The sequence below is a fragment of the Chamaea fasciata genome, unplaced genomic scaffold, assembly GCF_029207755.1.
Source record: "Chamaea fasciata isolate MVZ Bird 193981 ecotype frontalis unplaced genomic scaffold, bChaFas1.0.hap1 SCAF_2, whole genome shotgun sequence".
NCBI lineage: Eukaryota > Metazoa > Chordata > Aves > Passeriformes > Sylviidae > Chamaea > Chamaea fasciata.
Genome location: NW_027094087.1, coordinates 43,606,376 through 43,633,518, shown reverse-complemented (window position 1 = coordinate 43,633,518; position 27,143 = coordinate 43,606,376). Strand labels below are relative to the sequence as shown.

The window sequence follows — 27,143 nt, the reverse complement described above, 5'->3', positions numbered from 1 at the left end:
GGAGTAGTCCAAATTAAGGCCTTTTGTCACTAATGTAGTTTTGTTCAGACAGAATTTCAGAATTTTGAAAACCTTAACTTAAGATCTCTTAAGTGTCATACAAAAGGCCAACTCCAGGTAGCATGGAATTGAAATATCCATAGATATGTGGGTATAGGAGTCTTAAGGCTATTAAAAGAATAAATACACTGTGTCTAGATATACAAAAGCTGATTTCCTTCCCTCCTAATTTGACAATGTGTCTCTGTCTAATTTATTTAAAGGAGAAGCTTTGTAGTTGGTATTTTAAGCGGAGTAGGGCTCAGATGTAAAACTTTTTGCTGTCTCCTCTGTTACACAGAGAAATATGTATTGCTTCAGATGTGCTTGTAAGGATGAGGTTACATTCAGCACCAGAGTTGGTCTAAAGTATTGTTTTTAATTTTTAATTTACTTTACAAATTTGGAGCATAACGTTAGCACTCTTTAATTTCCAGCTCTTTTTCCATAATAACTAATTGAATTGCTCCTTTCTTCCTTCTATGTGTGATCCTGATTCTGCTGGACTTTCTGCTGAACTCCATGACAACATCACTTGTGGTTTTTGTTGTAACTCACATTTGGCATGTTCCAAATGGACTTGTGTTAGCATAATGAGAGATTCCCTCAAGGAGGCCCATCCCAGATGGGTTCACCTCTGGTTAGTAGAACGGGCTCTGAAACTCCTCAGCCGCCAATGAGTGGTGTAGGTGCCGTCAGTGGTGGACCTGGTGGCTTTGGTAGAGGAAACCCAGGGGGCAACTTTGAAGGACCTAACAAGCGTCGCAGATACTAAATCTAAACTCATTCCTTACTGTTTTAGAAATTCCAGTAAAATTATACAGTGATATGCCTTTATAATTTTAGCTGTTATCTGGAAACGGTTCTATTGTTATTGTAGCCTTGAAAACAGTTTCTTTTGTAAAACTTTTTTTGTATTCAGTCATAGGCTTTGTAGTATAGAGCAGAAATGATGCGGATCATTATGTAAGGCAATGTGTTTGTGACTCTAGCAAAATACAATGTGTGACTATGCTGTAAAATGTGCAGTTATCTGATTACAATAAAACATCACTGGAAAGGATTTTGGGAATGTTATTACTAATATTGAGTAAAAATAAGTTCATGCTTAATTTTAAGTGGCATCATTTTCATTTTTACATAGTTTCTACTATGTGTCAAGAACGTTCCATTCTTAATAGTGTTTAGCTAAACTGCATGGTGCAGTACATACTATGAAAAACTTATAACACAACTGCTTTTGTTTTGACTTTCAAAGAGCATAAAATTTTATACAAAGTGTTCTCAAAGATACTGTGTCCTTGCATCTCAATTCTCCATTGCAAACTTAGTCACAGTAAGCAGTTATCAACAGAGGTTTTCTGTGAGACAAATTACTAGAAAATTTAACTTGGAGAGGGAAAAAAACAACTTTGGAAAGGAATCTCTATGTATGCTTTATTCATAACAGTATGCGTGAATTTACCTAAACTATGTTGATAGAGGAGAAAATTGGTTGTGACATCTGTGTGTTCTGCTGATGGTTAATGTGTCTTCCATTGCAAGGAAGGAAACATTTCTGCACGCTGGTCGAAAGCTTCCCACTGTGTTTGCACATCATTATTAATAAGTATACATTTTCCCCAGTGGTTGGTTTGAATAAAAACATGTCTGTTATCAATGACTAACTGTTTAATTGAGAAGCAAATACGTGTTTTCCAGTAAGTGTTTGCTTATAGTTGAGTAATATGCATTTAGAATGATTGCGTGAGTGTCTTCTGCTACTTAAATAGTAGAAGAATTCTTCATAAAGGTTTTACAGTACAAGGAACTTGGAAAATGCCCATTACAGCACAACTCAGGGTCGATTTGCTGATTGAGTTTTAAGATAAAACTAATAGTAAAGCTGTTAGGAAGCTTAATATGATTCTGTTTTGTCAGTCTTGGAAGATGGATGGAAAAGACCTATTGGTTCTATTCCTGTAATGGCAAATAAGTAGGGTTATCGGTTGGTTACTATTACTCTTTTTCCTGTGCAAAGTAGTTGTAAAATAGTAGTGTTCTTTTTTATCAGTTTACCCACATTTTCAGAGGTAGACATTACTAAATTTTATCTGCATGAATTGTGATACTAAATTAGTTAAAAACTGTTTGGAAATAACCTGGTGCCCTAATAACATCCAAATGGTATATGCATAGCTCAGCATGGGTTGCAAGCAACAGAGAAGGCTTGTGTGTGTTACTTGTTAATGTAGCAGTGATATTGGTGGCTTGAATTTTGAACAAATGGTTAACAGGAAAATGGCATCATTGCTGGCATTTTGGAAATACACTGTTACTTAAATTACCAGTGTTTTATGGCTTAAGATATGGTTTTCATCCAATTCAGGAGCTACCTTAGTGTGACTAAGTGTGTGGGTCCTCACTTGTGATATCTGTAGCTGCTAAGCATTGTCCTTTAGACTGTCTTTAATGTTGCCATTTTTTTTTTGCTTGACTTGATACATGCCACACTTCATAATACAATACTGAGTTACCTTTTGAGTCTGAAATACTCTTTCCCTTGTATATGTATCATATTATAGCACTCATTCTTAAAATGAACCTCAGCCAAACTGCAAATAGTTTTACTTGACACACTGGTCCTAAACTTTGAGATTTGGGAAAAGTACTGTTTTTCACTGCTCTAAACTAGTGTTTGCATATGGCAACTACTTCAGCTCTCTGCTCTAGTGTCCTTTATTCAGTTAAAAATAGTTTACGTTGGTATCTAGTAAGGTTTCTAAATATTAGATTACTTTTTTCTCATCTTTTTTGCCCTTGTACATGACTTTTTTTAGGGGATTGAGAAAGTATTGATGTGAATTGGTAGTTCTCAACTGTAAACCTGTACAGGGCACATTTTAAATACAAATTAAACTACATTCAAAAGGTTGGTGCATTTTCTTCAAAGGAAAAGGCTGTATTGTTCACGCTTTTTAGCTAGCTCCTGTATATTTGTTTAGCTATGTAAACACTCCTCCTTGTAGTGTCTGAGTATGTTTCAGGAGAACATTAAATATACTGAATCTGCAAAAGTAGTTTATACTTTTCATGCCAGCTTTGTGCTATTTTAAGTGCATATTTGTTGCACTGTGTTTTTGGTAGCAAGTGGAGGTATGCATGTATTTGAAATTTATTGTAAATTTTGTTTAACATTAGTGGTTGTCATTCCACAGTTGTGACCTGCCCTTCCTGTAAACCTCTGACTTGGATTGCTGTCCTGCATGGTAGCAGTGGATTTGTCAGTTGTCCTTACTGCAGAAAATAATTTATTTTTAAATGTCCATGAACCAAGTCCTAACAAATAAATACTGAAATGTATTTTTGGGCAGACTGTAAAGAGTTAAGGAAGACTGCCTTTTGTAGCTGATGACACGCTGCTAAGTTCAGCTCTTAAAAGTTTTCTTTGGGCTGCCTGGCTCAACTCTAAAGGCAGTGCTTCTTATTTTGCCAAATGTGGTAGTAACTGATCCTAGCTATACACCTAATTTTGTTAAAAAAGGAATGGTCCCAAATTGTTCCCTAAAAATGTGTAGATCTGGCCAACCAGTGTTTTTGCATGAAGGTTCTGGCCTTCTGCTAAAGTGATTTATTTTTCTTGTTCCTCATCTGGTTGATCAGTTTATAATTTTTTCTGTGTACACGTGTACTCAACTTTTTAACTACGTTTGCACTGTTTGACTGTAAAGCACAGTGAAGTCCTGGCTCTTGGCTACATGGTATGCTAAAACAAATAGGCTTGGAATATATGTGAATCTGCCAGCTACAATGCACTTACTTTTGTAATGTACTTACTGAGCTTTTACATTATTCCTGAAGTTTCATATTCCTACACTGCCTAATTTTCCTGTGAGATACACTTTGGTACTTAAAGATAACAAAGCTTTACTATTCCATTTACTTTAAACACTGTTCTGACCAATGTGCTCATTAGATAAAGCATGTTGGTATCTTTGGAAACTTTGTGGCGATCCTGATATACTGTAGTGTATTTATTTCCTAAGAAAATCATGAACTACTGTGGATTACCTAGAAAGAAAATTCCTGATGTGCAGTTGTTGTATTTATTGTCCATGGTTTTTTAATGCAGTTGTACATAAAGATATATTAAGATGGAGATTCCTACGAGAACAGAATTTAAATTAGATGTCTGTCAGACAGTATGAACTAAATGCTGCATTAATTAATTTTAAGCATAATCCACTAGGATTTTATTGTATGCATTCTTTGAGGAGCATTCTGATCTGAAGTATGCTGCCACATTTTAAAATGTTATACCAAATTAATTTCCCTCTTTTCCACTTTTTATTTCAGATACAGAATAATTTGTAATTACAATTTTTTGAAAGGTACTAAACACAAACATGGTGACATTTATGAACTATGTGTTGTTAAATCTTGCAATCTGCCTTGAGATAACTTGGCTCAAAAATGCTGAAATAACCAATCTAAAGGCAGATTCTCAAGTGAAAACCAAAACCCTGTAGGGCTTTTGAAGGGAGAAAATATGCTTGGTGGTGAGATGTTCAGCAAGTAAGTGGTGTGCTCTGGTGGCATGAAGTTTATTTTACTTAAGTATGTTGCAGAAACAATTTTTTTTTGCATACTTCGTAATTTATCTATTTTTTATAAGAAGTTGGATCATGATTTTTCCTTTCATAAGTCAAACTAAAGTGTAATTGAATTACTAAAATAGCACAGAAGGTAGGTTAGCCACTAGACTTAGTTTATGTTGGACCACAAATGTGAAGGGGTTCTAAATCCCATTCCTGAGACTTGAAGTGCATATTCATGGGTAGTTTTACAGTCTGCATCTGTTGTTTGCTTGTGGCCAAGAGTGGGGGACTTCAGAGAGCACATACTTCCAATGCAATTTAATTGTCTTCTCAGAGCCCTCAAATTATTAATATGGGTGCTGTGCTGCTGCTAAGGTGCTCATCTTGGACTTTGGTGTTAGCTCCTAGCACGAGGGAATATCAGTCCGAGCTTTCCTGATTCATGAGTGGTAAGGAGGGAGTGAGTGTGGCCTATGGGAAATGCGGAGGTTGGACATAACTACTTTAGATTGTTGGCTATTCAGTGATAGTTTGGTGGCAAATGTAGGAACCTGAAAGCATTTGCTTTCTTAAGAATTCACTTACTGAAATGTAAGAGCTTAGTAATAAGTTCTTAGTAATAAGAGCATTGACTAAAAAGTTGTAATACCTAATGTCAGGTATAATTTTTCCCATTGGATTGTTTTTATGTTACCTTTTGTTACCTTTACAGATATCCTGTAAAGTAGTTTTAGCAACCTCCCCAGTTTACTATTTTTTGTTAATAGTTTTGGGTGTTTTCCCATAAAGTATTTTTAAAATTATAGCTGTAGGCATTTCACGTGTGTTTTCACAGTAATCCATGAAATACTGAAGCTAGTTATAAAATTGTCTAAAATGTTATTTGTAGAATAAATAAACTAAACATGAAATTTTCATGAAAAGAGTGCTTTTAATGTTTTCAAATGCATGGAAACAATCCCTCAATATGTTCATTTTCCGTGGGATAGATTTAATAGGTCTTTTCCATCTTGAACTTCCTTAAGATACTCTGAAAGCTAATATAATTGAAATTTGGAGGCATCCGTATTAATGACTTCAGCCTGACTTTTAAAAGCAGTGCAAGAAGTTTCTTCTGTTTGGAACAGCAGCCCTTTTTTCCTAATTGAAGGAGCTATTCAGAAAACCATTCAGAGATAAGTACAGCATACTTAAAACTACGAAAAACTGTTAAAAAACTCTTCTCTAATGTAATGATTATTATACACACAAATCACATTGAAGGAAAAAAAGCAACTTTGTTAATGTGGGTAAAAAACTCAAGTGATTGGTATGTGGTCCCTTGAGTGGAGAATAAAATGCTCATAATAAGAGGTGTGAGATTCAAGAGGAACTGGACTGTATTGCTACGTACACGTGTGGATAAGGTTTTTCCATTTGTTTGGGTAAATGATTTGTCTAGAGCTTCCATTGTTCCTAGATTTACTAGTGTGCTTTTATATCTCAATTTTTGTAGAGTAAAGCATAGCTGTATAATTTGATTGAATTTACATGCTGATTGTATGCGGGACATGAAGTGCTTGACTTGAAAGAATTGCAGCAAGAATAAAGATACTGTTCTTGACTTCAAGTAAAAACTGTGAAGATCCTTGGAAAGGAATAAGTGTGGAGGGTCCTGTATGTAAATTGAACAAAAAAAGAAATGGGAGAGAGGGAATAAAGTAACATAATAAAAGTGAGAGAAGTGTGGTTTAATTTTATATCTACAGCAGATTCAGAGAAATAACTTTAAATCTTGTTCCGCTTGAAAACCACAAACCAAATAATTTTTAATAGAAGAAGTGGAAATACCAGTTACATTCATGTCTTGGATTTTTTGAACTGAATTTAGTTTTGTGCAGATGGCTAAGGAATAGCAAAAAAACTGAAATGAATTAATGTTCTAAAAAATTTTGATATTCCTGGGTTATAGGGTGGGATCACTGCAGTTGGATATATCCCTTCTGTGTTGTTTTTATGAAGTTGTTGTGTAGGACTTGATTTTGTGGCTGAATACAGCAACTGTATGCAGTGTACACACACCATGTAAGTATGTAACAGCTGATTTAAAGGTTGTTAGCCTCTCTTCAAACCAGTGAGAATCCAGTCTTAAACCTGAGTGCACCATAGACAGAGAAGCACCAAACAGAAGACCATGGTAAAGGAAAATGAAATAATACACATCTGTTAGTAGTGATGGAATGGGATTAAGGTGTTTTCATTAATTTTTTGCCTTAATTCACTGTAATCATTTTTTGTGTGTGTGACAGGGAAACTAATTTTATTATCAGTTAATACTTGAAAGAAAAAAAATCTCCAACAAAACAAAACACCTCTACCAAAGAAACCCCCAAACCCTAAATACCTCAGTGTACAACCCAACCCCAAGCAAAATGTGTTTTCCCACTTCAAATAATCACATATACTTAAGCAAGGTGGAAGAGAAAATAAATCTAAAAATATGTAAAAAACAAGGGTTTACTGTAATTCTTTTTGCATCTGTTAGCTCTTGATGTTCTAGTCATTTTAAAGTGTTGCTTCTTTAAAAAAAAAAAGGGTTCCATTACTGCTCATTATTTGTTGTGAGGGGATTTATTCTGCTAAATTTACTTATTGTTACTAATTTTTAAGTATTTTTATACAGTAAAATTGCAAAAAACTGCTGTTGCAGTACTGTAGAATGCAGTCTTTGAACTGCCAGCTGAATTGATCTTCCAGGCTGCTTACAAATGTTTTAAATATTTGTATGCTAATGGAAATTTGAAATATTTGTGTGCACATTTAAAATAATCCAGTACATGCCTTGCTGCAGATATGAATAGCCTTTTGCCCTCCTTGCTGCTTGGTGCTGCTTCCTCTGTGTCCCCAGGCAGTGAGCAGGAGACCCAGGGAAAGGTGGGTAAAGGAGACTCAGTGAGAATTATCAGTTCTGCTCATTTCAGTGTGGAAGGAAAGAAGAGCAAGGAGGGGCAGTAGAGCAAGATTCATACCTGTGCATACATAGGGTAATTTGTGCTGCTGACACAGAATGTAGTTTAATAAATGTTCTCATTAAGTGAGTTTGGAAGAAATACCTAGCCTAGAACAAATGGGTAAAAAGCGTGCTGAGGACTTCAGATGTCTGAATAACACAGTTATGGTTTACATTCTTGGTGATAGTTGGTCCAAGAGGACAAATATTTCAAGCAATGAAGAAAGAAATGTACACTAAAATGTTGAGCCAAATTTTATGTGAGCTTGATCTGTCTTGTTCACTTTCTGCAGTTACCAAGAAGGTTACATGCAACCCAGTAAAAAAATGGAAAATAGTATTCTCCGTGATTTCTCCAGGAGAGATGATGATATACACAGTTGCTTTAAAAAGAAGCAAGACTATTCACATGTACTTTTTCCTGGAAGAAAAGATATAAACTGCCATTACAAAGATGGGAAATACTGGTTTTTAAAATGCTAACATTCTTCATTCTTTTACATGATAGCATTGTGTTGTTCCATATATTATGTTCTGCTTTTAAGGGAGAGAACATGTGAAAGGTAAGCCACAGCTTCAGTTTTAATCAACTTCAAATAAAAGGTTTTTCCCAGAAGACACACCTGTAATATTGAAACAGTAGTTCATCTTCAGTTTTGTTTCAGTGTGGAACATTGTATTTTTAGAGCTTCCAGCATTGTACCAGTAGCAGTACACATCTGACATTTTCAGAACCAGAGCTGTGCCAAATCATACAAATAAAGTTTTTGCCTTAGTGTGTAAGGAGTGTAATTACTGCAATTCAAAAGCTGAATGTTCTGAGTTTTGAAAGAAAATGTATGAAAGAATTCTCATCTATTGAATTGCTGGCTTAACAGTGAAAATTGTCAACTTGGCAGCAGGGATGGCTGTACTTGTAAAATTATTTTGGGATATGTGTCAATTTATTATTGCCATGTTCTACTTTGTGTAGTTTTTGTAATACCACTTAATGCGTGTTTGGCATCATTCTTGCATCACACTTGTGTCGTTTAATATATTGTTCACACTGATGAATGCAACTGTCTGTAGATGGGGGGTACTGGAGCATTTGTTTAGTATTATGTAACTTGGTAAGTAGGGTTTTTCATTGATAAGCTTGTTTTCTGTCTTGTGTTTACTCTGCATGTTCTGAGCAAAATACACTTTCTCTACTTTATATAGGGGGAAAAAGTAGCAAGTAATGAAAAAGTGTTTATTAGGAAAGCGAATGGAAGTCCTGAATGCTTCTTACTGCTTCTAAAATGACAGCTGACTCAAGAGAATAAAATCACTTGTTATACTTTCTGCATGATTATTCTAGACTTTTTCCTGCTTACAGCACGCTTACGAATCATTATTCAAGGTTAAAAACAAAACGTTTAATGTCTGTCTTGTTGTAATCCTAAGTGTGTTTACAAGACAGTAAATTAAACACAAATGTCTCGATGTTTGCTCTGAATAGTACTCTTATCTCCCCAAGTTGTATTAAGCATAAAGAAAAATAATTTTTTGGGTTTCATAGTTTTTAAATACTGAATTAGCCAGTCCCCTGGAGGTGGGGTGGGGGTGGAGAAAGCACAGATTTATGGAGAATACTCTTTATACTCTTGTTTTCAGTTGCATTGTGTTCCTGGGCATGCATTTTTTTACTGTTTACATTGGGACCATTTGTTACAAAGATTTAAAAGGAAATATAATTTATCGTATTTTATCCAGTTATTAGTTCATTGCTACATTGTAAAAATAGAACTGGTTAGTTTAGGCACATTTACTTTACTGGAGATCATGGCATGTAGTATAAATATCAAAAATAGGGTAATTCAAGTGTTGGTAGTTACTGATGATATGTTGTTGTGCCTTTAAGCCTAGTTGGATAAGAGCTGATACATATGGAGCATAACCATGTTTTAGAACTCAGTGGTTCAGAACCTTGATGCTGCACTTGCCTCTCTGCTTTATTGCAGTGGTAATCACAAAAATACTCGCAGGTTTGAAAGTGTTCATCTAAATATATGGAGGAGGGTAAAGGATTGATTATGGTATGTTGCTTGCTTCTTGAGGTCTTTTGTGGGAAAACTGGTATTGTAGAATCTTCTTTATATGATTGCTTAAAAATTTACTTTTTTAAAAAAACTGTCTTGTATTTTTAAAACTGTCCAGAGTGAAGGAAGCCTGATGGTGTATCTTTAAAGAATGTAGGAAAAGTATTTTACTGGAAGTCTTACTTGATCTTTAAACCTTTTGCTGATTTGACACTGAGGACATGGTGTCTTAACTCTAACCTTACGCTACAATTATGTTGGAAACTGTGCAAGCTTCTGCCAAGCTTTGAAAGTGATGTGAGCATTTAAGTGACCCACTGACTGTAGGATTGGGCCAAATCATTCAGATTTGATGCTTGTCACTAGCCTGCTCTGATAATTCTAATCCATTCCTTTCAGGATTTTGTTTCCTTTTCTGTACTCTAGGTTTTCTGTTGTTGTAAAAGGCTTCACGTTTTCCTGATAATGTGGAAGATTTGAGCTGTATGAAACTTTATTTGGGGATTCTAACACTAAACTTGATGGAAATGGTTTAAAATAAGGGGAAGATGTTAGATGCATAGTAAAAACCAGTTCTGTCTATGATATGACAAATTGTTACTTACCTCTTCATATATGTTTTGTTAGTATATATCATGTATGTATTCTTAACCTGTTGTGCCTTTAAAATAGATTTATGTCTTTTAAGGGTGAAAAAAAAATTGTTGTGGATTAATTTAATTTCATAGTTTCTCTTTTGAGTAAGTACACAAGAATTAAGTGACAGAGTACTTGAGGACTTCATAGATAGTTAGGCTTTCTGAACTCACGGATGTGTGCAAATACTAATACAGAAAAGTAAAAGTAGATAAGTGCTCTTCATGGATTTATGGATGGGAAAGATGCTGTTGTGCAAAGGCAGGAAAATGTGGCTTGATCTCATCTTTCACTTTGCAGCTTTTAAGAATTTGGAAACTACCATATAATTAAAACCCCCAAATATGACTCTTACAAATCCCATCTAAAAATCTTAAATGTTTTCGAGTTCTGCTGTAAACAAAACTAGTTCAGTATAAATATTCAAATAAAATACATGCTTTAATAGAAAAAGTAATTCTGAAAGCCTGTATTTTATCAAAATAAGAAGAGTAACGGTATTGGGGAGTTAGTTGTATTTACTTGTATCTTTACTTTTTGACTACATAACCTTAAAGGAACAGAGGCAAAATTAATGATGTGCAGGGAAAGGCGAAATGTACAGGAAAAATTTTCCTGGGAAAGGACTGAAGTTCAAATATGCATAACTTAAGTACCAGTGCTTCCAGCAGAGGACTTCTGTCGTGAATTTAGAGAGCTCCTGCTTAGAAACAAGTGCTGTCCAAATCTGATCCTGTTCTTATCGCAGGAAAATGTCATCTTTGCCTTGGCTGTGACAAACCAAGAATAGGATTATCAGGATTTAATTTTATGAAGAACATAGCTATCTTGCCACAGTGATAAATATCTGAACGGCAGAAGAGTCAGCATCTTAGATAAGTTTGTCTGGTGAGTTGGTGTGTGTACAGCTGCATGATTGTCACAGCCTTCCCTGGGACGTAGAATATGGTAGTGCCTGTGGTTGTTTCAGCAGTTGCTTCATGTGCCTCAGTTAATAAAGTTCATTCGTGGCTGCACGGATGCTTTTCAAAGTCATCTTTTCTGCTTAGCAAATTCCCTCAGGTAGTGACAGCCACCGCAGTTGTGGGTTGAGAGTGGTGCCGTCATGTGGTGGCTTAAAACAGCATTTGCTCCTGTCAGCTGCAGTCATCTTAGTTTATACTCTTCTGTCATTACAGTGCACTTCCAAATACTACTTTCCATTAGTGAAAGTTCTGTTCTCACTGAGGTACTGATCTGAGCAAGTTTGAGTAGAGACTTAAGCAAATACAGAAAATACAAACTAGTTACATTTGTACTGTCAATGAGACAAATTCCTTTAATAATTCCAGATGTGTTACAGAAAATTAATCTCTTGGATGGTTCTGATTCCCTAAGTTTGTAATAAAGATACTTGGATTTTGTTCTGTTTCCATTTTCTGAGGTTCATCTTTAAACTGTATGGACATCTCCATTTATTTTAATTTTCATAGCTTGATATAAACTAGAGTCCTCCAAACTTTATGCATATATATACCCAGTCAGAGCATACTTATCAGTAAGGTGCTGATCAGATACAAGATTTTTCAGAGTCCAGAAGGAAAGTAAGTTGACCAAACTAAGTTGTTAAATAAGATGGAAGTAAAGTTATGAGGAAACCAGAACAAGATTGAGCAGAATAGAAGAGCAAACAGCTCTGAAGGTGGTCTGTAAAAAGTAGTATGAAAAAACCTGATAACAGTATGTACTGTTATTCGTTCAGAGAAATGGATGCATCAGGAGGCAGACCTTCAGTGTGAAATGCAGACTTCTTTGGAGAAGTTGCTGCTTGCCTAAGTGGAGTTTCTTTTTCAAGACGTCACAAGTAACGTTTGTAGTGTATTAGAATGGATGTTTTTTACTTGTGTCTATTAGAAGTCACAAACAGGTAACTGAAGTAACAGCTTTTATGTTTTAGTCTGTGTGCATAACCATTTTCTCATTAATGTGTTGATATTTACAGATTTGGCACCCAAGTTAATTTTGGTAGCTTGTTTGTAAATTAGTATTTTTAATGTGAGAATTATAGTGTGAGCTTGCATCTTGAAATCTGAATGAGCTATAATGAAAAACAGTACCAACAATCAGTCTCTGATTAAAAATACTTATTTTGAATATGATGCCAAGTTACTGCCTTTGTATATGAGATGATATCAAAAGGGAGTTCTCCACTTCTCACAATGTGGTCTTGGCCTAGTCCTGTGCAAGAGTCATCACTTAGGCATTCACTTTGCTCTCAAGTGAAGAAAATGGTAACCAACTGGAGTGTCTTTAAGGGGGGTGTATGGCGGAATGGTTAATACTGTTCCTAACACTCACTAAGATGCCTAATCTGTTAATCAGATTTGAAATTATTTCTAATACAGTTCTTTTTAGTCCTCTTTGCTACATGTTGGTAGGTGTTTGCTTTGCTTACCATATAACAGCTGAACTTAAAGATTTTTAAAAAACGTTTGATATTAACTTAAAAAACTATTTCACTTTGCGTAGGAAGAATAGCATTATCTTCCAGTTAGTAGTGACTTCTGCTAAAATAAGGAATGCTGTACATAGAATTTACAGCATTCTATGGTAGTATAAAGCTGAAATAAATCCTGATAGTGCAACATCAGCAATATGTCCAGTTGTGCAGGGAAAGGACGAAAAGCCAAGTTTTGAGTCCCAGCCTGCCAGGCAGTACAAGAGTAGCAAATAGAGAAATGGTTCCTTTATTCAACATTGCCTTGTGGGTTTTTTCAGAAACAGGTAAGTCTATGTCAGGTGTACCAACATAGGGTAGAACATTTGCAGGATACCCTGCAGTTTTTTAATGCTGTTTGTTGATTTTGTTTTGAAATACAGATTCCTTTTCCTGTGTATTTCAAATCTAATGTAAGGTTTTCTGTTTTCTACCAAATACGGTTTTATTATGGTGGAAGCCAGAAGTTGGTATTCTGTATTTGTTATAAAGTAAACTGAAATGGATGTTGTCACCCAGTAGAGTTAGTACTGGAAGGAAATTACTTAATTGCACAAAGAATAACAAATCTTTTGACAGGACCAGAGGTAACAGGTACACACAGAAACACGGGGTTACTTCTGAGCATCAGGAAACATTTTTAATGTGAGGGGTGTCCAAGCACTGGCACAGGCTGCCCAGAGAGGTTGTGGAGTCTCCATTCTGGGGAGATGCCACATGGCATATGGTTGTAGTCCTGGGCACTGGCTCTAGGTGGCCCTGCCTGAGCTGAGGACCAGATGATCTCTAGAGATCCATTCTGACATTAACATGTCCATAATTCTGTCATCTAAGCAAAGCTTTGAATTTATTAAACTTTATATGAATTAATTAACAGTTAAACCCTATTACATGCCTAGGTATTTGAATCCTTCCTTACTAGGTTTCATTTCCATGTAGATGTATGTACTGGGTAGTATTGTTAAATTTTACATTTTCAAATGAAGCATGTTAAGGATGAAAGCTCTCGGAGTGAATGAGTTGTCGTTTAATAAAGACTGTGTGACCACGTCTTGCCCTGCCCTTCCCCAGCCCAGTCTTAACGGCTTCAGAGATTTTAGCCCCACAAAGATAATCAGTTCTGCTGTCATTATTTTGGAAGAGGAGGTTAGGACACTGGCCTAACTTGGCACCTGCTGCAAAAATGACAGGTAAGGAACCTTACAGGAGGGAATGGGGAGCACTGTGTGAAGTTCTGTAGAACAGAATTGCAAACACTTCAGAAGCTGTGTATTAGTGAGTTTCACAGTTCCTTAGGAATTAGAGAAAAAATAGAGAAAATTAGAGAAAAATGTACTATGCACAGTACAGGAAGTTTTGTGTGAAACTAGAATCACCCATAGGTTTTGGAAGATCCAAAATATCCTCAAACTAGTGAGGTCATCACTATATAAGAATTTTTCTAGAATACAAAGCTTAAGCTGATTTTCTGTAGTCTTAAAAGTAAGATATGAGAACACTGTCTCTTAGGCTTTGCATATACACATTTTTGCTACTTTAAAACAATTTTAAATTATTTTGAAATAAAAAAAAAATCAGTCTTAATAGAAGTATGCCTATTCAAACATTGCAAAAATCTTAGTGGTTTTCTTAACTCCTTGCATAAGTGTAAATTTGTTTGCATTGTGTGTAGCACAATGGTATCCTGACTTCTCTCAAGTAGTAGAACTGTACTGATCCTCATTAACTCTGTGCTAGCTATGCTGGTTTAATGTCTTGTTTACAACAGACTTTTCTGAATCTGTTTCTGTAATAGGTGACTTCAGAGTTTCCAAAACCTGGCAGAACTATCGTGAAATTTTAACTGTAGCTTCCAGTGCCAAGTGCAGCATTTTCAGATGCTTTTCATAGTCAGGATTCTTAAGTTTTCTTTGTGAAGTCACTTCTGTACATCATTTCTAGGTGAAAGAGATGATGAGGGTTAAAGGTTATTCCCTTGTTCCCTCAACAGTTTTGTACTTTTTAGCTGTTCATGATAAAGTATCACAAAATGCTCAGAACTTCACGTCCATGTAATGTGTCATGGGAGTTGTGAATGGAGAAAATTACACCCTTACTTGGGCGTTTTTCCAAGTTGCTCCTCATAAACAGAGTCATTGAAAGTAAAAATCTGAACATTGAAAGATATTTCTGCTGCTTCAATGACATCTTTTGTAAAATGGGTAATTATGGAAATCACTGATGAGCCAGCTATTCTGGTGCTGCAGGTTCCTCAACTTGAAATGGGAGTGTCATGTAGGGGAGGGGGCTGTATTAAAGAATACAGATTTTAGTTGCTGTTTCATACAGGATTATCTTAATTACTTGGACTACTGCCTCACAGTGCACAAAATTTTGCAAAAAATATAATATGTGTGTATATATATACACACCACTTTTATGATATTGTGTCTTGCATCTAGGAATGTAATGAGTTGCAAATGAACAATTTTTATTAATTTTATGAAGGTCTTACACATTTTAGTATCTTTGAGTTCAGACCTTGCTGAAGCTGTGCAGATGAAAACGTCTGTGTCTTCTGTTTAAATACTTTCAGAATGCTCATCATTCCCTAAACACTGAAGAAATCATCTAATTTCTGTATGGTGAAGATTTGCAATCCAAGCAAAACAAACAAATGTCCCTTGATCGCAGATTGTCACTGGCATGGGTTCATTGCCTGGCTACTAGTAACTGCCACCATTTGTTCGCTTTTGAAATCTGATCCCAGAAGAGGAATATTACTGCATTCACATTCCTCATTCTGTGTAACATGCTAACTTCAGGTACCTTACACCTTGTAACTTGAAAGTTGTGAAATGGGGTGTAAAATATTTGTAATAATCTTGCAAAGGAAATTAAATGCCATGTTGGGTGAGCTAAAGCAGTGTTTTCCCTTTTGCTTCTAGGAACTTAATTCTCCCTTTGAGCCCTAATTTGGTAATATTTTTTTCCCTTAAATGCTTGCTTGCTTGCTTCTACTTCTCTGCAAGTATATGCAGTTTTTAAGAGAATTTGACAAACACAAGATTGAGAAAAACTATGTTGCAGTTTGTCACCTATAATCCCTGGCAGCTATGCAGTGATGCCAGGTAATGATTTAGTCTCTGATGGTTTTATTGTCCTCAGCAGGGACTACTCATAATTACGATGAGCAGGTTTGGCCAGACAAAAGTTAAAACTAAGAGAAGAATGGGGAGGATAGGATTGCTTGACCATTTAAGAATGTCTAGCACTATATCTTTTGTTAGTATGTCAGCAGCCAACACTGTTATCTGTTACCTTTTGATAGGTAAGCCTGAACAAATGCAAACATGAACACAGCTCTGCGGATCATCTCGGGTTCCCTGTGGAAACCCCAAATAAGTGGCCACAAGGGATTGTGTGTTTTCCTGAGAACAGCTCGGCATTGGAGTTCTTCTTTCTGTGTGCTGGATAGTGGTTCTGCTACTCAAAATCATACCTGTGCCTGCTGGTGCAAAATGCTATACGGTCACTTCAGTGGAAGTCAAAATTTACCTGTGCTGCTGTTGTGTGTTGCTAGGTAATTTTTTTCAGTGGACCTAAAATAAAGGGGAAACTTAGGGGGGAAGGTCTTTGTTACAGTAGTCACCAATAATCTTATTAATTAAAAAAACGAAAACCAAAAAACCCGCAACCAAGCCATAAACCCCGTTGTCAGTCAAGCTGGTGAAGCTGCCGCGCATCTGTGTGCAAGGTAAATGTGTGAAATGTCCTTCAGTGTTGTAGTGTCACAGCTGTTCCTGCTCTGAATTAGCGCTGGCAGCCTGGAGCTTGTCCCGCACAGCTGGAGATACCCTGCCACGCTGAGTATGCGTTACCTGAGATAGGTGCACTTCGGAGGTGGTTTCCAATTTGCCTTCATAATGACACAATATATGCACAGTATCAGTTCGTGTGTGATGCCTCTCTTCTCTCCAGGCATGTTTATCATGCTGTTAGCCTTTTAGACTATTTCGGATTCATTTTGCTTGGCACCATACCCACTTTGAACTTTAATTTAAAGAAGAGCATTATCATATGAATGAAAATTCCGTCTCTTACTTTGAAAACAACTTTCTGTTGTGTTCCAGTTCACTCTTAGAAATCACTTTTTTCATCACTGGCTGCTTGGATACATGCAGATCTAACAAACAAATTACTGCTAATCATAAACAGTAGAGTTTCTATAGGTTTATATAGGGTAAAGAGGTTGGAATGATCTTAGAAGAGAGGGAATCGTGAATAAATAGTGCAGAGGCACATTCCTAGTAAAAACCATACACATTTTAATACTCCCAGCAGTCTTACTGGTGGTTTTAGAGCCTGTCATCAAAAACACCATAATTATTTGGCTACAGCTTTGTCACTAATAACTCCTGATTGCCAAGAATATGGCTCACTGCTTTCTCTTCAGTAAACCTGTGTGGCTAAGAAAGAGAAATCAATATACACTGTCACTTACAGAAACTGGAGAGACTGGGTTAGGCCATGATGCTTTGGCTTTCTTGATAAGGGGGGAAAAGGGAGAAACTAATCACTGCTTTTTTCCATATTGAAATACAGACTGAAAGATGTGCAGTTTTTAGTTTTAGCCTTCCTGTTAGATAGGTACATACCTATCAATAGCTGCCTTAATTTCACCATGTTGAGATGTCTCAGGACAGTAACATTTGTCCACATGACAGTTCCAGCCAGCTCCCTATGTTCATCACTACAACTATTACTGCATTTGACTTGCTAAATGATTGTAGTATCAACACTTGCAGAGTTACAGCTCTAGCTAGAAAGGGTTAGTGGGCTGTGTGCTGTCATTTCTGCTTTAGGAAGAAAGTATCTATCTTGCTGAATATCTGGTGCAGATAGAATAGATAACTGAACTTTTGAAATGTGATAGATAGCAAGCTTCACCATGGGGGGGGGGGAGGGGGGAAGATAAAAAGGAACCAAATGGGAGAATTGATTTAATAGGACTCAGACATTAAATCATGCCAAGTTTAAAACTGTTTATTCTGAGCTGTGAGTCTCAGCCTGTTTTCAGCTGTGCCTGATAAGGTAAATGTTACCTTTATTGTAAATGTTTGTGGTTGTGTGTTGCAATTTACACGTATGTCACTTCTTGAATTGCTTTTTGGGACTGTTCCTAAAGTGAAGCTAGCCTGAAAGGTGCAACCTGTGTGTGGCTTTCCAAAGGAATTCTTTCTGTAATACTTTCCAGGGTGTGCTAACTTTTATGATCATCAAACAGGACCTCAAGATGTTGGAAAATTGTTTTAACAAGTCTTTACCTGAGAGTATGGGGAGTTCTCTACCCCTCTGTGCTGTTGTCATCAGGACCTTTCCGGGCAGTCTTCTCTGTAGACATTTCATTAGGGCTCTCAGGCTCTGCAATGCGTTTCTGTGCCTGAGTAAGGGATTACGCTAAGCCTATCAAACATTGCAGTGTTCACATCTTACTATAATTTGGAGGCACTTATGGAGAAGAGGTGATTTTAATTCTGGGAGGAGGGAACGTGCCTACAGATGAGAGCTGTTTTGAAGCCTGAATGGCTGGGGCATGGAGCTGCTGAATTTTAAACACTTTGGATAGTTTTGCATGTCTGCTCTATGAGAAGACACACACTGCGCAAGATGGATACCCCTGTTAACACTTCTTTTTAGGCATTTTTAATAAAATTACAATAATTTAATTATTAATTAGTAAATGTAGTAGGAATAATATTGACTAGCTGTTCTTCTAACTGCACCTACTGCAAATGCAAGCAGATCTATTGCAGAAGTTGTAAAATTATGGAGGTCCTAAACTTTTGCATCAATTTCTAATGCTTGTAGTATTAAACTCTATTTTAATGGTACTAGTATGCAGTTCTGTTGTGAGATGTTATTATAAAGTGGGACATTTTACTCCAGCTCAGTTTAGTTGTATTATTTTGATAGATAACTTTGCCCCTAGTTAACAATGTACAACAACACACTGCAGACAGAGGAGACTGCAGTGAGTGCTGTTGATTCTCAAGTGTCACTAATGACTCAGTGTTGTGTGCAGGGATCCTGATCACTTTAGTGGCACTAATATTAGAAGGATGAAATGCCACTTTCGCCATGTGCCTTGGCAGGCCTAGAAGACAACATGTAGAATGTCTTCTGTCACATGAAGTACGTATGTTTTAGAAAACCGCCAAAGAGAAATGACTTGGGGCTCTTTGGAGCAGAACTGCAGTTAATCTACTCCAAGCAGAAATATGAAAATCTAGGAACTTGTTAATGTTCTTAGAGCAGCTGTTGTTTAACTGCTCGGGTACTAAAAATCTGTGGAGAAACAGCCAAGTGGAAAGAATGGGTAGAGAATAAATGGATTTTTTTCTGGTAATGGGAAGTTTTTTTCATGGTTTATTACTCCATATGTAATGGGTGTTTGAAAAGAGAAGCTACTGCGTTTTTCCCTTTTGCTTGAAATGTCAGTTATTTACTGTCTCTTTATTTTTTAGGTTACTATTAAAATCTTAAAATGCAGATGAAGACTGGCTTGTGCAGAACGCTTCTGCTATCTTACGCAGACAAAAGGGACTCCTAAACCAGGTTTTAGTACAAGGTACGTATTAAGGTATATGGCTTTATCCAGCAGTTACTGAAATAGGTACCCCACTCTTAGTTCAGATTTGTGATTTGATGTAGTTGTGCTTCTACACTTCAAGTAATACTTGATTTCAGATAATACAAGTCGTGGCATAATTCCTGCCGTGTGTTATGTTTTTGAAGGACTTCAAGCACATGTACACAGCTTCTAGCAGTCAGCTCAAGCTCTGGCGAGCTGTCCAAACCCCAGAGTGCCACATTAATATGATGCTATGTCTGAGCTCCTGCATGTTACTGGTACATTGCACTCAGAATCCTGTTGGCTTGTACAACCAACACAGTAGTTACTGATTCTAAACAGTCTTTGGCTGTTAATTAATCAGAGGGCTCTGGTCTGGAAGGTGGTGTCCATGTGCTCTGGGAAGCCCAGGGCACAGTTTGGTTTGCGTGCACACGGGTGTAGTGCCATCTGCCCTGACTGTGGGGAGCATCTCAGTGGGGCTGACAGATAGCAAGGTTTTAAAAGGAGTTCTATGCAGCTAAGTTCAATTTAAAAATTCTAAAATACCAGTTATTTTTATACATAAACACTGGTGGGATTTGACCAAGACGTGGAAGTTCTACTGGTAAAGCAAGAGAAACTCGTGTTAATTCTCCTGTGTATTTCTGGCTTAGCAAAAGGACTCAGAGCTGTCTCAGTAGTTGTGTTAACAGTAAATAAGAGACTTGGATATATAAAGGACCAGACCAATTCATCTGTTTCGTAATCACATGGAAAGGGTGTCCCAGTCCATGGCAGGGGTTCAGACCAGATGATCATCCTTCTCCATGTGCTGGCAACTTCCTTTGTAAAGCAGGATGCCACTGGCTGCCTTTGTGGCCAGGTTGTGCTCTTTGCTCAGGGTGGTTCTTGGACTTGGTGTTCACCAGGGCCACCATGTCCTTACCTGCAAAAGTAAGCTGGCCTCCAGCCTAGCCTGGTGTCTGGGATTATTTCTGCCCAGGTGCAGGATTTGGCATTTCCTTCTGTTGGAATTTCATGACATCCTGTAAGCCCATTTCTCCAGTCAGTTGAGAGATCACTGGATGGTGGCATGACACCATGGCCTAGCAGCCACTCCTCTCAGCTTTGTGTTACCTGCAGACTGGATGATGTGTTGTCCCATCAACCAGGGCAGAAATGAAGATCTGGAAAAAGACTGGCCTTAGTACAGGGATACTCTTGCTATTCACTCACATCCAAGAGGACTTCATGCCACTGACAACCTTCTAGGCCCATGTGTTCAGCCAGGTTTTAGTCCACTTCATGGTCCACTTACTGAGCCTGTCACTAGTCTGTCAGTATGATGACAGGATCAAAAATGGTAACTTGGAGATACTATGGCAGTGTCAAAAGATTTCCTAAGCCAAGACAGACAATATCCACTCTGCCCATATCCACTGAACTGGTCACCCACCAGAGAGGCTCTCCAGTTGGGATCCTTAAGAATTTGCAGCATCCATGCTGACTACTGCCACTTACCTTCTTGCCCTTCTTGGTCTGGAAATGGTTTTCTGGAGTAGTTGGTCCATAACCTTCCCAGGGCCTGTAGTTACCCCAGTCCTTTCCTGCCCTTCTTGAAGTGACTGTTGCTTTCCCCTGGTCCTTGCACACGTCTCCCAGTTGCCACACTTTGTCAGCAATGGAGAGTAGCCTTGCAACACCAGCAGCCAGCTCCTTCAGCACTCATGGGAGCATCCCATCAGGCTCAGCACATGTGACTTGTCCAGTTTGTGTTCCCTAACCTGGACCCTTGTCATGGTCTTGGAGGGGCACTGAGGAGGTGGGAAAGTTGTTGCACACCTTGTTTTGTGGTTTTGCTTTTGCCCTTTACTTAGGAGTCCCATTATTTTCTAGTTGTAGTAAAATTACAGTATAAAAATTATCACACAATGATTTGTAATATAAACCAGACTATGGAAATAAGCAAGCTACAAGCATTTACTCACAAAATCCAAAAAAAAACCCAACCAGCTAAAGCTCTTTGTCAGAATAGTAGTAGTAAACCAGAAAATGCCTAATTTTTTCAGAGTTTGATTCAGGTGGATTTTTTTTTCTTTTTATCCAGAGGACATTTTGTCTTGACCATGTAGCAACTGAAATTCAGTCTTGGTTGTCACTACATATGAGAGTGCTGCTGTGCATGAGAGCCATTTGGGAACCTCAGTGTTTGGCAGGTTTCCCAGGCATCTCAGAATTTTTCTGTCAGCTTAGTTTCCTTCCTGTGAGGGATAAAAAAGGATGGTCAAGGTTCTTTGGAGATACAAGTGTTCCTTTTACTGGCTAAATAACAACTCCTTGTCTCAGTGAAGTGATAAAAACCTTTATTCTTTTCCACCATTCCGTCACTTGTGTGTGGACCTCAGACTGCAGTGTGAACCTGGCTGACAAAGTGCAATGGCCTAATGAAACTGTGTTAAGTGTTGTGCCAGGGTGCTTGCTCCTGGGCTTCCTGAACAGAGGGAGCTCCAGGTAACCTTGGGGGGGGAGGGAGGGCTGTCTGAAAAATTGCTAGCATTTTTCAGCTCTTTATCCAGCTGTATTTGCTGATGTGTTGCCCTGTTACTTGCCATTTGAGTCTTCTTAAGTGCTCCACTTTGATGACGAAGCACACTTTCAAAGGAAGTTATCACTCGAGTGTCTCTTGTAACTCCTCAGCCTGAATCATACTTATATCTTGGAAATGTTTCTCTCCATTGAATGCATTAGGTTTCAATGAAAGCTGCTGGTGGCTGCCCAGCCTCAGAACTGAAGACAGCTGTTACATTGTGATGATGTGCAAAATGCTGCTCTGCACCTTGGAGTTGCACGGACAATCCAGGTGAGAATATAATGTTGTCGCCTGTTAGAAGTCCTGTAATGGTACATTTTTACTCAGTTTTCAGTTAGTACTATTTTTGTGCTTAATGTGTGTATGTCTTTCTTTTTATCTCTCTGTGCTCTTGGGCACACAAATAATGCTGTTATCTAATAAAACAGTAACTAATTCTGTCACACCTGGCTGAAGGTAGAAGAAGGACAAACTGGTCATTCTCAGTTAAGCTGTTTTCTCTCTGCTTGCAGAAAGGCAGGACCTGTGAGACCTGAGTGAAAAGGGCTGTTTGAAATGATACAAAAGGACTCAGCTTGGAGGTGGTGTGTCCTCCATCAATACCTCAGCTTGAAAAAGACATGAGAAGAATGTGAATACATCTGCTTGTGAGCTCCAAGACCTCTTCCTACATGAGGAGACAAGTTACAGCTTTTGTGATGTTACTGTCTTCAGCCTCTGGCACAGAAGGTGGTGCCAGTTCAGCATTTCAGAGTAGAGCTGATGTTGGCCTACTTTGATGTGTAACTGAGGTACTGATGCCCTTTTCATCTAGACTCCACTCGAAGCAGATTTTCTTTCTAGAAACATCAGTGTTAAGGGAAATGGGTGTCAGTAAAAGGATTAAAGTTCATACAATCTACAAGAATAATAAGAGTAAATGATATATTAAATGATTGCTGTTGGACTTTAAAAAGTATGAAAATATTTTCAAGCCCTACAATATATGAAAAAACACAGGAAAGTGGTAGGGTTTAAAGAAAAAGCAGTAATGGGGATTGTGTTTATGCTGCAGAAGTTTAGGCAAACACAAAAGTATTAATTACCTAGACAAAAATGGTATGAGCCAGTGACAGCTGAAAAGAACTGGAAGGAAATGTTAATCATAGGGGAGATTACAGCTGCAGTAAGCTGTCTGTACGGTTGAGTAGGAAGTTATGCTACAAAAACCTGCTGTCTTAATGTAGTCCAATAAAAAGATGAAAAACCATGAATGAAGAATGAAAAATTAGTTTTATGTGATGTGAACACTGGCCTGTAATTTATCACCAGGGTTTTTAAAAATTTATATAGCTATTGTAAAACTGTTTCAAATTAAATTACTAACAGCATGTTTATTTTCTATTTCCTGAAATCAGCAAGGCAGTGGACATGAATTGAAGGCTTGACAGAAACCTCACAGAGTTAAGCCTGGCAGCAGGAACTGAACTAAGTTGATGCAGTTGTAGATCCTGGGCACAGACTGCTGGCAAAGCAGCTTTGCAGAGGTTGGTCTGGGGCCCTGAGGGACAAATGAAGATGAAAGTGTCCACCCACATCCTGGGCTCCATTAGAAGATCATGGCTGAGCAGGGGCCAGAAGAGCAATCTCTCTGTTCAGGACTTCTGAGACTGCACCTGAAACACTGCCCCAGTTCTGGTATCTTGAAGCCAAGAAGATGTGGGAACAAGTCCCATGGAATCCACTGGGCAATCAGAAGACTGGAGCACAGGAGCCATGGGGCCAGGCAGCAGGGTTTTTCCAGCTGGAGAACAGGAGATGGGGGGGGGTTAAGAGGTCCTGTTAATCTGGCTGTGTAAGTGAAGTGAATAGAGACGGTGGAGCCAGGCTCATGGTAGTGGTGCCAAGGTGGCAGTCTTGTATCACTGTTTCAGTGCATGGAAGTGTTGCACCATACCACTAAGAAAAACAGTGCAAGGCAGTGATGTGTGGCTGTACTTACCTGGACTCCCTGCATTGGGGAACCATTGGGGGCCTCCCGGTAATCATTTGGATTCAGGAAGGGTGGATGCAGCAGACCTGGTCTGGGGGTTCACTTGTGGTTTTAGGGATCATAACCCTGCTGTTCACAGAAAGAACTATTCTCTGACACGGTAGAGCTGACAGATCTAGGAAGGTGAGGGAACTTTCAAAGCCTTTAAAGCTCCTGTGCAAGCTTTTCCATACAAGTTGTCTCACCCAACTTTGTAAAGCCTTTTTGAGAAGAACTCTGTCAGCACAGCCTTTACAGGTGGGAGGGGCCCAAACTGCACCTTCCCCTCTCCCCAGCTGGAGGGTTGTGTTCAATCTAAGACATGCAGTTGCTGTAGCAGGCCTAACAGGGCTTTCTTCCCAAATTCATCTCGGAGAGAGGAATTGAGATGACAGATTGAGATGTCACCACATGGGCAATCCTGTCCCTCAAGCCCTGGTGGCCTATGCCCACACAGCTGCAATGAATCCAGTTTTGGAGCAGGTCCTCATCTCCTTGGGTATGTGAAAATATCTTCAGTTCCCGTACACAGGGTTTGGGTTGTCACAGCAGCAGAGCTGTGCCTTCCCTTAAGAGCAACAGGCACAGCAGAGGAGGGAGACAATGCTAAGGTCTGACCTCTCTCCTGTAACTGCGCCACTGCCACCAGTAACTGATCAGAGGAGTTCCTTACACTTCAGATCATGTAGGAAGTATTACAGACAGTCTTGGAAAAAGATTCATTTGTAGCTACCACACATGATAGGTGAGACTTTGCTGTGGAAAAACAGGTGACTTGAAATCAAAAAGAACTATCTGCTGCCTGGTCCCTTCCTGCTGACTGCTATACTTGAGGTATCTGAGATTTGGGAGACCCTAAGCTTAATTTTTCCTGCTGCCTCACTTCTGCACAAATTTGTAGTGTGTGGTGTCCTTTTCAGGTAGTTTTTTCCAAACTTGTCTTTGCCCCTCACTTGAACATTTTAAGACACATTCAGAAGGCGAAAAATACTTTTCTTGTTTACATGGGACACAGAAAACCACGAATTTTGAAGTGTCAGGATTCAGTGATGGGCTTACAGCACATGCCTATGCTAAAAGTGCCTAGAAACACACAGCCTTTATAGTTCTCTTGCCTTCTTGAAAAACATTATGGACTCCAGCACTGCTACAGCAATGCATCCTGCAGGGTCATCACTGCTCCCATGATCCTGGGCAGCCACCATCTGGACAGACTAACGCAAGGAATGACATTACACTGGCTGTTTCCCAGTACCATATGGTACCAGTCCTGGCTGGCTAAGATGCCAGCGCAACACTGTGCTGTCTCTTCCCCATATTGGAACAGGTTTCTTAAATTTAGACTGATCCAAACCCATCGTGTTTTTGCAAATGGGTGCGGAAAGCACAGAAGACCTGCGACATGTTTAGCTGTGTCACTCACTGACTGTCAGCACCTGTGAAAGAAGCCCGGCACAGCAGTACTGGTGCTGGAGCAGTGAAGGTAAGGACCCTGAGCCTTCAGAACCATTTGCTACCACTGCAGTTCATGGGACCTGCAGCTGCAGCCCTTGCTGGTGGCAGCAAGAAGAAACTGAGCAAGTACTTCACAGGTATTTCTCCACAGTGCCTAAAGAATTGCTTTTATTGTAGCTACTTCATCTTTTGTCCACCAAAACCATTTTCAGCAATTGGATAAAACCATTACAATAAAAACGGACAAAACCCAGCTTCAAACAGCTTTTCGTACACTTCTTATGCATCTTCAATAGGGATTCTGAATTTATATTGCCGACTAAAAGAGGAAGATGGCTGCAAAATATCCATCCCTAATAAAAGCATCATGAACCCCTGATTTCATTCCCATATTCTGCAGAACTCATCCCTCCTCTCCCAAGTGTCTCAAGATAAAAAACGAAACGACCCCCAAATCAACAGCTAAACAACAAACTAGTTGCTTTATCAACTCTTGGAGCATTACTAGACATTTTTAGGTTAGACTGTACAACAGTTTCTAAACAGCATCTCTATCATTTGGACATTTGTTCAAAACACCTTTTATCCCCACCTGGAGCAGCTCCAGCATTCCCCACTGGCAGGTGCTGTACCGAGCTTGTCCCACACACGCTGTGCTGCCACATGTCCCGCACCGGAGTAACTGCGAGGGGCAGCCACGGAGATGAAACTTGGTACTCCAGCATAAGGAAACACCAGTGGCCCCTCTCCTTATGCATCATCCAGGGTTATGCACAGTGACCTAAATTTCAGCTACACAAAGTCCCAAGTGCTGGCAGCGACATACCTGATTCTCAGCCAGTGCTTTTCGTGCATCTCAGGAATTCACACTTAGCAAAGTGAGGTATCTGACATATTTCAGAGAGGTGGAGGTATCAAAAGTCTGTTCAAAACCCACATTTGTTAAGATTTCATCAATACTGTGCAAAAACATAAGCAACTATTCTAAATCAAAACAGAAATGAGTATTTGTATGTCATGCTGCTGTTCTAGTTTTATATAGCTTAATGTGACATTCCACAAAATTGGTGTCCTTTGTTACTCATTTGGCATCTCTTAAATGTGAAAGATTTAGGCTTCAAGAACCAAAAATTAAAAACTCGTTAATTGAACTTTATATTAAAAAAAGTCACAGTTCTTAAAAGGATACTTCATACAGCTGCACCATTTTGATGGTGAGCAGTCAAAATCATCAAGAATTTATGCACAATAGTTTTGCTAATAAAATAGGCACATAGTGGCATGTAAACTACACATGACAACTAGAACAGCAAAGGCACGATCCGGTTTGGTTTTTCCTACCTTTCAAGATGTTGGTTGATTTATGAAGAAAAATATTCTATACTCCATGCAGAAGTATTACATGTATATTTTACAGCACACGACCACTACAAAACTGCTGTCATCTGATAAAATGGGTTACTTAAATAAAATAATAATAATAATAATAATAAAAAGATAGCAGCTTTTTGCACTGAGGAACTGAATTTCTGAAGTAAAGGACAACATGTGTTCTGTCATCTGTCAGGCTGAGGACATCTGAAATTCTCTATGTAGCTTCTCGTCTACAAAAACCACTGCCTGGACACTGAAGGTAGCTACAAGTTTTCTGGTTTGCTATTTTCAGCTTGTGTTTGTTATTCCAGATGTCACCTAAGACCTCAAAAGTTAAG

At 38.4% G+C, this 27,143-nt stretch overlaps 1 protein-coding gene across 3 annotated transcripts in view; it reads left to right on the top strand.

The window, feature by feature from the left end:
- The window catches only part of PSPC1 (paraspeckle component 1), a 61,671-nt gene extending 34,744 nt beyond the window's left edge, over nucleotides 1-26,927 (top strand). The window contains exons 7-10 of one of the 3 annotated variants that reach the window (XR_010719358.1): nucleotides 19,287-19,390; nucleotides 22,124-22,235; nucleotides 22,478-22,756; nucleotides 23,363-26,927. Coding sequence is in view for 2 of the 3 variants with exons in the window: in XM_066175829.1 (XP_066031926.1) it covers nucleotides 629-814 (186 nt within the window). In the remaining variant the exon portion in view is untranslated. The other 2 variants (XM_066175830.1, XM_066175829.1) reach the window with 2 other exon arrangements.
- Nucleotides 26,928-27,143: the final 216 nt, after the last annotated feature.